General features: G+C 52.0%; 4 protein-coding genes and 1 pseudogene across 4 annotated transcripts, besides 12 other annotated features; 4 read left to right on the top strand and 1 right to left on the bottom strand.

Annotated features, from left to right (window-relative positions):
• Window positions 1-6,880: a sequence feature (heterozygous, Esmeraldo-like haplotype).
• Tc00.1047053504011.80 (hypothetical protein, conserved) lies at window positions 458-1,543 on the top strand (the record flags this gene model as incomplete). The annotated part of the gene is made up of 1 exon (XM_801541.1): window positions 458-1,543. One exon carries the CDS (start codon window positions 458-460, stop codon window positions 1,541-1,543), a length of 1,086 nt encoding a protein of 361 aa, XP_806634.1.
• Window positions 1,536-1,589: a sequence feature (A-rich).
• Window positions 2,452-2,472: a sequence feature (AT_rich).
• Window positions 2,675-2,704: a microsatellite.
• Tc00.1047053504011.70 (hypothetical protein, conserved) lies at window positions 2,854-3,396 on the top strand (the record flags this gene model as incomplete). The annotated part of the gene is made up of 1 exon (XM_801540.1): window positions 2,854-3,396. The coding sequence occupies one exon, from the start codon at window positions 2,854-2,856 to the stop codon at window positions 3,394-3,396; it is 543 nt and encodes a 180-aa protein (XP_806633.1).
• Tc00.1047053504011.60 (hypothetical protein, conserved) lies at window positions 3,763-4,824 on the top strand (the record flags this gene model as incomplete). The annotated part of the gene is made up of 1 exon (XM_801539.1): window positions 3,763-4,824. The coding sequence occupies one exon, from the start codon at window positions 3,763-3,765 to the stop codon at window positions 4,822-4,824; it is 1,062 nt and encodes a 353-aa protein (XP_806632.1).
• Window positions 4,935-4,957: a microsatellite.
• On the top strand, window positions 5,241-6,119 carry Tc00.1047053504011.40 (XPA-interacting protein, putative; the record flags this gene model as incomplete). Its single annotated transcript, XM_801538.1, has 1 exon — window positions 5,241-6,119. The coding sequence occupies one exon, from the start codon at window positions 5,241-5,243 to the stop codon at window positions 6,117-6,119; it is 879 nt and encodes a 292-aa protein (XP_806631.1).
• Window positions 6,192-6,227: a microsatellite.
• Tc00.1047053504011.30 lies at window positions 6,429-8,225 on the bottom strand (annotated as a pseudogene).
• Window positions 6,881-7,757: a sequence feature (areas not merged during assembly with more than two copies in the genome that could not be assigned to a particular haplotype).
• Window positions 7,758-8,910: a sequence feature (haploid, Esmeraldo-like haplotype).
• Window positions 8,437-11,097: a mobile genetic element.
• Window positions 8,475-8,687: a mobile genetic element.
• Window positions 8,911-10,309: a sequence feature (areas not merged during assembly with more than two copies in the genome that could not be assigned to a particular haplotype).
• Window positions 10,310-11,097: a sequence feature (heterozygous, Esmeraldo-like haplotype).

Here is an 11,097-nt window from a genome sequence, read left to right as displayed (position 1 = left end):
ACCCTTTGCTTTTGCTCAGGTTGTTCCCTGTACGGGGTCGCGCTGCGCCTGTTCTCTTTTGCCCATGCACCGTTACGGATGGGGGAGCGGTGCGGAAGGTGCTGGCCAGTGTGGGTCCGTGTGTTGGACTCACGAGGATCCCTTTTTTATTTTGCGTTGGGGACGCTGAGATGTTGCGTTCCTTTTTGCGTGCACAGTAATTACTCCTCGTATGCGTATGTGAATCTTTGCAGGCCGGGGTCCTTCCCCCCTTACAAGGCCGCAGGGATTGTTTCTCGCGTGTCATTTTGCCCGACCCTCTCAAGAATTGTGATCATTCGACTGGGCGTTCCTGCGCCCCTAGAGCTCTCTTTTCACACCGTTGTTGTGCCTCTCCCTTCATTTTGTCTCTACCACGCGAAAATAGTGGACCCACACGCTCTCCCGCACGACGAGTAATATCGTGGAATTCGAAGCAATGGGCATTCGAATGCGCTCTGCGACAAGGAACGCAGTCCGGTGGATGGTGCTGTTCCTCCTGCTGCAGTACCTGGGCAGCCATCCCTCCTTTACTGCTGCAGGGGAGGAGGAGAAACACGTGACCATTGGAATCACGAAGTATTTCCACCACGCCAATTCCATATTTAGCAGCAATTTTGGTGGCCGCGTTGATTACACTAACTCCCAGGTTTCTTGTTTTAATGGTGGAGGCCTTCTTGCTGCGGATCAAACACCTGCTGCACATATTTCTATCGCGGCTGAGTTGAGAGAGCTTGCATCCAATAAAGATGAAACATTCCGTTCGTACCTTGGCGGGACTGCCGAGTACACAGCGAATTCGACGCCGCCCGAACAAAGGTGCCTACGTGGTAATAAGTCGGCATCGTTAAAATGTATTTACAAGTGGAATGAGGGTGCGTTTATCGACTCCTCATCCGATGGTCACGGTGTTTCGTTTTTCAGGGGTACAGTGTATACGCTTATTGACGCAGGGCCAATGAACGGGTACGATGCTTATTGGGGCCCTGAGTTGCCTAAGCACGGCCAGTTGTTCTTAATGTTTCGTATGGATACGAACCAAAGCGATGAGAAGGCGACGTGGTATGACGGGCAAGGTGTGCCCAAGTACGATAAAGAAACGCCCGAAAAAACGTTTGGCGTTGTCTGTGAGACTCAAGAGGGGTACGTCGTCAGCACTACGACGCTTCCACCGACTGTGGAGATTCCGTGGGTGCATAAGCGTTGGTACGTTATCTTGATTGCAATATTGGTGCCGGTTATTGTTGCTGTCGCGATAATCACTGCCTGTTTCTGCCGTTGCCGCGGTGCTGACGATGAATCGAAGTGGGTGGTGCACATGGTCTTGCGGGAGGTGAACAGTGAGCCTCTTCATCCAATTGACGGGGATGGTGGAATCTACAACGATGACAGCCAGATGATGCGCTATTCAACGTTGGGTGATGGGGTGCCCATGACTGCTCCCTCTGGATACGAAAACGTTGAGGTCCCTAGGGTGATAAAGAATCAAGAAACCACTGTGTACGATGACGGGGATGTGTTTTAGGTTTTTTTTTTGTTTTTCGTCTTTGGTTTGTTTTGTTTTATTGTTTACGCCTCTCTGCCGCATTGTGTGTATATGTACACGTGTCTCTTGCAGTTCCTGCATGTGCGCCCACCATTTTTGATTTTGAAAAAGACGAGATGTGTGGGGTAATGCAGTGGCTGCTGGGAGCAAGGAAGCACCGTGCGGAAAGAGCGGATCAAAAGGCATGATTTGTTTCCACCACTCTTTGTTTTTGTTTTTGTTATTTTTATTTTTCCCTCCTCTCGGTGTAGGACTGCGTGCGTGTAGGCGGCGCGCCCTTTTTCTCGCCAGCATCTCATCTTTTTCCCTATTTACGCTGGCGGCAAGCCTGCTGTGGGAGGAAAAGGAAGGAAGGAAGGTGGAGGAGAAACGTGTCATTGTGAATGTTCACAATAAGTCGTTAAAACTGTGCCACTAGAATGGGGAGAGTTTTTTTTTTTATTTCATTATTTTACTCCGTAAATTGAGGGAAGAATGTGCGTCACGATGAGGCCGAGCAGATGATAAAGTGCATTAATTAGCCGCCATGTATTTAGTTATTGATGACTTGAACTTTTTTCCGATGGTACCGCAATTAGAATTGGTGGGCGCGGTTTTTTTTTTTTTTTTTTACTGCTTTTTCTGTCGCTGCCGCTCTTAATGCGGAGTTGTCCGGCGGATGTGAAGTCCTAAAAAAGACTGCCGCTTCCTCTGTTCACTACGAGTTCGGTTAGGACAAAATATGATTTATGTGTTTTGTTTGTTTTTTTACTTGTGTTTGGGTGTTGGATCAATCTTTTCTGAAGTGTGGGGGATGTCGGGTGGTGCGGTGAGCCAAACTGCCACCTCTCATTGTGGTGTCCCGTTTCTGGGAATATGTAAAACGGCCTCATCCAGGCACGGAAAACTATTTTTATTTTTATTTTTTTGCGGTATTTTTCTGCATGTGGCCGATGATCATCTTTTGCGGTGACGTGTTTTATATGAAGAGGTGGGGCGTCACCTTTTCTTTTGGTGTGGGTTGGTTGGCCACTCTAATGTGCGCATATATACGTATGTGGGTGTGTTGTGTGCGTGTATTGTCCTCTCTCTCTCTCTTTCCTTTTGTTGGGGGTTTTGAGGTGGGGCATGTTTCTTTTTTTTTTTTTTTTTTTACTTTTTCTAGGTGGGGTGGTTCTCCTGCTGCGTGATCTGTCTTGGCGTGGAGGGCTGCGGCGTGCTGTTGGGCCTTCCTCTTTTTCCAAAGAAAACATATATATATATATATATGTGCGCGTACAAGGTATAAGTGCGTATTCTGTGCCGTGGAAATGTCTATGAATGTATACAAGCGACAAGAGAAGCTGCGCCTCTACCGTGCCCTTCTTAAAGGGGCAAATCGGTTTCCATTACGTTCTCGGCGAGAAATAGTGACGGAGGAAGTTCGAGGTGCCTTTCGGCATCCTCTCAATGATTCACTAACGACGAAGGAGGTGGATTACAAGCTTCTTTTGGGGTGGGAACGGGCCGCCGCTATTCAGACCTACGCCGAGAACATGTACTGGTTCCATTCCCGAGATGAGGTTTCGAGGGAAATGATGCATCATTCCCTTGAACGGGATCGTCAGCGCATTAGGGAGATGGAGCGGTGTAATGCCGTGGGAAATGCGGAAATAAAAACGCCAGAGGTGACTGAATTCAAGTCATCGATGTACCATGTGCATCCGGACTATCACGGGAAGATTGGACAGATGCCGTTGACGCACAGCCGTGACATTTGGAGAGCGCGTGGACAATATGGATCCGATGTTGGCGGTCCCCGACAGAAGTTTTATGTCCGTCGCTTCAAGGCCTTATTTCCACAGGGTTGGTGACTGTACCGACCTGTGCGTGTGTGTGGGTTTACTTTTTGTACGGCGGCTTTTTAATTTTTGTGTGCTGTCGAGCATGCAGTCAGTTGTTTGTGAAATTTGAGTTCTTCTTCCCTACTCGTGCGTCCACTGCTACCGCTACGGCAGGGAAGGCGTACGTGGGAATTGTTTTTTGCTGCAATTAGCTTCTTTCCAACACTACTTAATTGTTTTCTTGGCCAATTGTAACTGCTAGAAAAGGACGCCCACCCGCATAGAAGGGGAGAAGAGCGTGTGGGTGGAGTGGAGGGTGGGGCGAGGGGCGTGGTTAAGTAGCCTTCAATTGGAGTTGGTTGAGTGTATATTGAGTTCGTTTTCTCTTTAGCACACATGAAGCTATCTAGTGAGATTAGTCTCATGAAAAATGGGCCTGATGATCTGACGGAGGCCTCATTTGTTACACACACCGGCGCTAATAGAGGAAAAGGGGGTTTCACAGCGGCCTCGGTAGGTGCGAAGCAGATGATGCCGACGACGAGGCGTAGACGCAGAATGAACGCACCTGTTCAGGTGAGTGCGCGGTTTTTGCCCTATGATGACGTTTGCGGTACCACCGTTGATGGTGCTACTGCCGTGGACGATGTTACCGCGGAGCGGGGCTTGGGTCGCCGTGTCTCGTGTTTTGAGGTTAATGAAGATATGGTTGGAAGGTACCTGCAGCAGGCTTCAGTTGAAAATGAGATCCTCCCGTCGACCCAGTGGGACCTTGAAAATTCATCCAGTTTCTTGAAGGAACTTCATTCCACCCTCTCGTATACTTTTGCTGGTGATTATGTTGCGTCCAGCGCCAGAAACCACCAAGAAATGGAAACGGCTGAAAACAAACGTTGGTTTGATATGTTTAGGGCGTGGCCGCTTGAGCTTGCAGCCTCAGGGTATGCTGAATGGTGGCTGCGACACCCCCGATGTTGTGCGGATGCCACTTCTTATTTTGCACACATCATCGAAGGCATAATGAGGGAGGAACGCCATCGGAAATTATGTGAAAGTGTTTTTTTTAGAGAGGAATTGAATTCAGAATTCTTGCAGGGTGCTTTGAGCATGCTGCAAGCTGTATATGCAGATCCTCCACGCTCCTTGAAGGCGATGTTTTTGACTCCGTTGCATCATCAGCGATTGTTTTTTCTCTCTTGCCGGCTTGGCGCGCATAAGTATCCTTTTTGCAATGGGAAGAATAACAACACAAGGGTTCTAGCGCTTTGTCTTTCCCTTGCCTCCGCTATATCTCAGCGCATTGCGGGAACTCAGTTAACAATGCGGCATGATTTGATACGTTTCTTGGGAAATGTACAGAGTGCATGGCAAAGTCTTTTGGAGTCACGCCCGGATGAGGCCACACTACGTATGGAGTTTGATCGGGTTAAATCTCTTTTAGCCTTTGCACTCGATTGAGTTTATTCGCTATTAGCAACAACACTGACGAGGAACATCAGTTGCCGTCAAGATGTGAATGGATGTGTGGTTATTGACTCCATGAGAAACGAGAAGAGGAATGCGGTAACGGAAGAGGAGGAGGAGGAGGAGGGAGAATCCCTTTTGGCAAGACATTTGTCCTTTATTTATCCCTAACCCTCTCTATGGGTTTCGATAAAGGAGGAAGATATGGGGATTTCTCCGGAAGCATTAAAAAAAAAAAAAAAGGTGGAAAGTAAACATTTTCTGAACTCTCTCTTCCCTTGATCTCTGCGCTTTCAATGCCACTTGTCTTCTTGACTGGTTGTTTAGTTGGGTTGTTCACCTCTTTTTGTTTGTTTATTTTTGCGTTTGCGTGCGTGTGGGATGAAGGACGCTCTTCTTCCACATTCTGCATGCAACAAGACCACCGGCCGTTGGTGGTCCTCGTGGTGGGGATGGCGGGAACTGGTAAGACGACGCTGGTTCATCGAATGCAACACTACGCGATGGAGCAAAACAAGCGAGCCTATTTTATGAACTTGGATCCGGCTGTTGCGGATGTTCCATACAACGTGAATATTGACATTCGCGATACTGTAAACTACAAGGAAGTCATGAAGCAGTACCGTTTGGGACCCAACGGGGCCATCATGACTGCGTTGAACCTTTTTGCCACCAAGTTCCATCAAGCAATCAGCATCCTTGAAAAAAAGGAGAATTTAGAATGGATCGTAGTTGATACACCCGGCCAGATTGAAGTCTTCACGTGGTCCGCGTCTGGGCAGATCATTGCGGAGACCTTCGCAGCGACTTGGCCAACCGTACTGCTTTTCGTTGCGGACACGACACGCTGCGCAAGTCCACAAACGTTCATGAGCACCATGTTGTACTCGAGCAGCATCATGTTGAAGCAGCAAATTCCACTGCTTCTTGCCTTCAATAAAACCGATGTGGTTTCGTCCGACGCAGTAGCCCTTTGGATGAAAGACCCTGATGCACTCGCCGACGCGGTCAACAGCAACAGCGACAACGGCAACTACGCCGGGAGTCTCGTCCAATCCCTTTCGTTGTTTACCCATGGGTTCTATGAGAGCCTCCCTGTTGCGAGCGTCTCCGCGGCATCCGGCCGAGGGATGGAAACGCTAGAGCAAGCCCTGGAGGCAGCGAAACTCCAGTACCTCTCTGACCGGCTGCCGGAGTTTAAAAGGCAAGAGAAACGGAGAAACGAGGAGCGCGCCGCGGCTTCGGAGAAGATGCTCTGCGCGTACCAGCGCGACAGGGTCGACGATTGAGAGAATAAACTGAAAGGCGACAGTAATAGTTAATAAATGACAATGCTAAACGCGGGAAACCGCATTGCAGTGAAAAAAAAAAAAAAAAAAAAATGGAAAAGAAAAAAAGGAGGGGCGGGCAATCGGGGTAAGGTTCGGAAAACGCGGCGCCAAGCCGGCGGAGCAAACATTTCTGGCGAGTTCGCTTTGTTTTTTCTGTTCCTTTTTTTTTTTTTCTAGCCTGGATTCCGCGGAACCCCCAAGCTAAAGGAAAGAATGCAGCACGAGGGTGGCGAAGGAAACCGCGGGCCCACCTCATTTCCGCCAGCGCTACCGAACCAAAGGGCCCCAAGCGGGGGCGAGCACACGCGACGCGAGCGTTTTGCGGATCAGAGCGCGACCCTTTCCCGAGTGGCGAGGAGGCCGGGAAGAAGGGGGCGGCCGCTTCCTCGGAACCTCACCCTCGTCTCCCTCCGCACCCTCCGCGGATGTCGGGTCGTCCGCTAGAGGCGGGTCAACGACCGGTATTGGGTGGCTGCTGATGTTTGGGAAGGCGGTGCACAAATCGGCGTATTGGGGGCACACAATGCTCCCACGCCACGGACCCGATGGCGGCGTGACGGTCTCACCCGCCTGGCACTCGTGCCACGCATCGTCACGAAGAAATCGCACGCTCAGTGTGCCGTCGCCGCATCGAGTGTCCACACACACATCGCCAATATATTTGTCCTCGAATTGAAGATCCCGCCCCTTCACGCACCGCGAGTTCGGGCCAACGACACTGCCAAGCATTGCTGAAGGATCGCCGTTGGTGCACCCACCATTAGAATACTCCTTGACATACGGGCATCTGCTCATGTAGAGGCCATCACCGCCAACTCGGGGATCAGCGAAGTACTGATACTCCTGTGGCAAGGCTTCCTCGTGCCTCTTCAGGTCACAGAGCCCCAGAGACAAACGGTCGTACGTGCAGAGCAACCTTTCATCGTCGTCAAACTGGTTGCAGAACAGATCAGGGCATTCGGTGATGCCGTCGGTCAAGCACTTCTTTTCTAGCAGCCCACAGCCAGAGTTGTTGCCCCACCACAACAACTCCGCCGCGCTGTAGTTTGCCAAATAAACACCCATGTCCTCGAATGCTGCAAGCGTCAGTGCCGAGTACTGCCCAACCTCCATATCACTAGTCATCATCTCGTCCTTCATGTTGCGCTTCCTCCAATGCGACAGTACAGTGTCACAACCGCCCTCGTCCTCCAGCTCAATGCCCTCAAGCGTGGGGCAGTTGTGGTACTGACGCGCCATCGCCTTCGTCTTTGGCGTTGAAATCACCGACACCTTGGAACTCCCGCGCACGTTCGGGACCTCGGAAATCATATTTAACAGCAAAAACTGCGGTTGTACGAACCCAAGAGCATGCCCCAAACTCGTGGACCGCCACTCGCACGTATTCATTTGTCACCGCTACTTGCCTCGGGTCAAAGTTCACGGCAGCGGCAAATGGACGACCATCATCCAGCCAAACGCACGAAGCCGCCCACGCGGCTGGATCAGAAGTCGGAAAACCGTTCGCGTAGATAATCATGTCGGCGCCAGCCACACCCACCGTGCGGTGCTTGTGTGGGATGGTGAAGTTATTGCACATACCCAGACCGGTTCGAGGAATGAGGACGGGGCGCGTCACGGGCCTCACGGAGAGACGCTCCGCGTGCAGTTGAATGGCGGCGGGGAGAATTTGCCTCAAAACAATGCTCCTCCTCTCCTCCGTCAACACGTCGTCCGCCTCGCATGTTATTGCGCGGCCAAAGTGGTCAATGCGCAGATCCCCCGCCGCAGTGCAGTGCCTCAACGGGTCGAACATGTCCTCCGCGGACACCTTGATGCGGATCGGAGCCCAGCCATCGTCCCCATCCTCGCTGGCAGCGGTGTACGCTTGCATGGCGCCCTGTCCCCGGCGCGGCACCTCACGCACCACCGCAGTCGGCAGCCGGCCGTATTTCTTCATCATCGCGTAAAACCCACAGCGGTGCTTCACTGCACGATCGGCGGCAACGCAAACACCGGCGCAACACACCACCATCATGAGCCACGGCAGCGGAAGCAGCGCGGTGTGGCGTGGCTGGCGCATGGCTTGGAGACAATTTGTCTGTTCCTGAGGTGCGGGCGGCAGCAGTGGTATTAGTCGTGGTAGTGGTGGTGGTAGCACAGGCCTTGTCTGCAGAAAAAGAAGCAGAAGGAAAGAGGAACAGAGGGAGAAAGAGACGCTGCAGCCACAAGAGAAAGAGGAGCAGCACCACAAATTACCGCAGCGCACGCACAGAGAACAACAAAAAACAGACACAGCCTCCAAATAAGGCCGAAGCACAAAAAAATGTTCGCCTGGGCTGCTGGCCGGATCCTGAAATAATCTATGGAAACCAAACAAGTTAGGAAAAAAGGTTCGTTATTTAATTGCTTCAATGTTTTCTTTTCATTCAATATATATAATTCCGTGGACCACTAGCATGGTGCTTTGTCCTCAGTTGGGATCTGAAATATAATTACTTACGAAGTGGCGGACTTTTGGGTCCTCCAACCACAAGACCCCGCCGCTCCCCTTCGCAAGTTCCGCCCCTTCGCCAAGTCCTGAAGCGTAAAACACGACCGCGTGATATGCCGTCTGCGGGGTTTTCTGCAAACCGCACGTAGGCAAAGGATGCCTTTATTCCGCAAGACTCCAAAAAATCATAAATCCGTCGTGGCTCCCACATCATTACGTGTGATTTCGAGCTGCCTTTATTCGTCGCTCCTCGCGGCAAAGTGTTGTCCACCCAAACGTCCATGGTGGATGGCAAGATGGCGGAAAAGGCCGTTAAGGCCAGGCGTACCGCACGCACCTCGGCCTGCATGATAAGAAAAGGCTTCCTCTTCCACTCTCCTCCGGAAATTTTAACGTCGCCGGAGTCTGGAATGATAACGGCTCCCCATTCATTGAGCGACGCATCCGTGACGGCGGCCGATGCCTTTTCAGTGGGCTTGATGATTCGCTTACGATTGTTCTCGATGATGTGTCGTAGTCTCTCGCCCGAACCAGCCGCTGACGGCGGAAGGTTCGCCGGGGATGTCTTCAGCACAATCACCCGGTTAAGTGCGGATAACCGTTGTCGCACTGCCTTGATGAAAAAGTAATATGCACATAAACGCGTGCACAAAATGGCTGCCGCGGGCAAAAAGCGTGACGCCATAACTTCCATTTCCGCGATGGTTAAGGATTTCAGCGCTGACATGGCGCATACAGACCGGACAAACTTCTCACTCAGGGATACCGCACGGTGTGTGTGATCAAACTGCACCCACAGGAAGGTGTACTGCGCAGCGCCCGATTCGCTGTCCTCCCCTATCGTGGCGTGACGGCCGTCCGCATTACGAAGCACTTGGGTTTCCCACAATGTCGCACCGTTTCTCGACCCTGCACTGCGCATATTATCGGTCCAAACGTCGACACGCACCAATGGAGGTGTAGCCCAGAGGGGGTGAACCACCGTCGTCACCCCGCAATTGCCAAGGTAATTATCTGGAGAATTTCTGGGCTGGCCTTGTATCCCATTGGGAGCCGTGTCAGCTCCACCAGCGTGCCGTCCTCCAAGCGGCATCGAAAGAGATACCGAGTCTCCCGCGGTAAAGAGAAATGAAAAGGGGATGCCTTTAAATCCAGGCAGGAGGCGGCCTCAGCCATCACAGGTGGCAAATAATGGGAAATGTGCAAACGAGGAGCATGAACCTCAGAAGGAACGTCTCTGTTCTTGTCGCGTGGCCACGCGATCCATGTTCGTCGCAAACCGGTGGTTTTCTCCACCACCACCAAAAAGGGCATTATCTATCCGACTGTTCTTGCAGAAAAAGCGTCCTCGATTACTCCCGCTTCCTTCAATAATCGCGCGTCATCGCTGGAATCCTCCGTAAGCTTTTGCGCGCCTTACCGGAGGAGGATTGAGGGAAAGGGGACCGCCCGACGAGTTCGCAAACTTGCATTCGTCTCTCCAAGATGGCCGGGTCCAACCGGTTCTGGATCCACTTTGGTATTCAATACGGGCATGTTGACCTGCTGCAGCGGGATGGTTAGTTCAACTTGTGGAGTGGCCAGACGCGTCCTTGTCGCGCGTCTCGTTATTGTAGCAGGGTGGTAAAAATAATGGGAAAACGGCTCCTCTGCTTTCAACCAGAGTTCCTGCCCCTCCGCAGTTCCTTTCTTCAGACCAATGCGGCCAGCGACGACACCTGGGTCGGCATTGTGGTGTAACTCCTCAAATATCGGACTGAGTTCTGGGGAGGTTCAAAAAAATCGACGCGCCTCACCAACAGCGAGATCACGTCTGGGTCAGAATTGTATTTCCTTACGATTGGAGCAGCGCGCCGCAACGCACCCCGTTTTATGGAATGCGCCGTGGCATTCCAAGGAGCCAGAGCTCGTTCGACTTGGGCGGTCGCAAGATTCGTGAGCTCTTCGTTGTGTTGAAGTGTCCAGCATAACTTTATAATGACAAACGCGTCCTGCCCTCGTATCCTGACGAACCGCGAGGCGCGGTGGGGATCCGCCCTCGCCGTCTTTCGCGCCACGGACCGATCCAAAATTATGGTCCCGTCCGGCTCCATTGTGAAATTGTTGGGAGTCAGGGCCGCAACCTCGGACCAACGACTCGCCGTTATCCACGCAAGCTGACATGCCCCGCTAGAGACATTCCCCGCTCCCACGTTGGCGGCACCCACATCTCTCGAGCGACCTCCTTCGCTCTCCTCATATAGCTGGCCCAAAGCGGGGATTTCGGCGATTCGTCGTACCACAGTCGAGCGTCGTTGGGGGATAAGCTCCTTTTCCCTTCTCGTCGACTGCGTCAAGCAATTTAAAAGATCGGATGGAGCGTCGGCGGTGCGGTGCGCTGCCTGCGAGGATTGGTGGGAGGTGGCGGATTGGATGGGGCTGCCGTCGCTAGCATTCATGAGCGGCGTGCGGCAGCCCCTCTGC

This window comes from Trypanosoma cruzi, genomic scaffold, assembly GCF_000209065.1.
Source record: "Trypanosoma cruzi strain CL Brener 1047053517033 genomic scaffold, whole genome shotgun sequence".
Lineage (NCBI taxonomy): Eukaryota > Euglenozoa > Kinetoplastea > Trypanosomatida > Trypanosomatidae > Trypanosoma > Trypanosoma cruzi.
The sequence above is the reverse complement of the archived record's forward strand: the minus strand, read 5'-3'. Positions and strand labels throughout refer to the sequence as shown.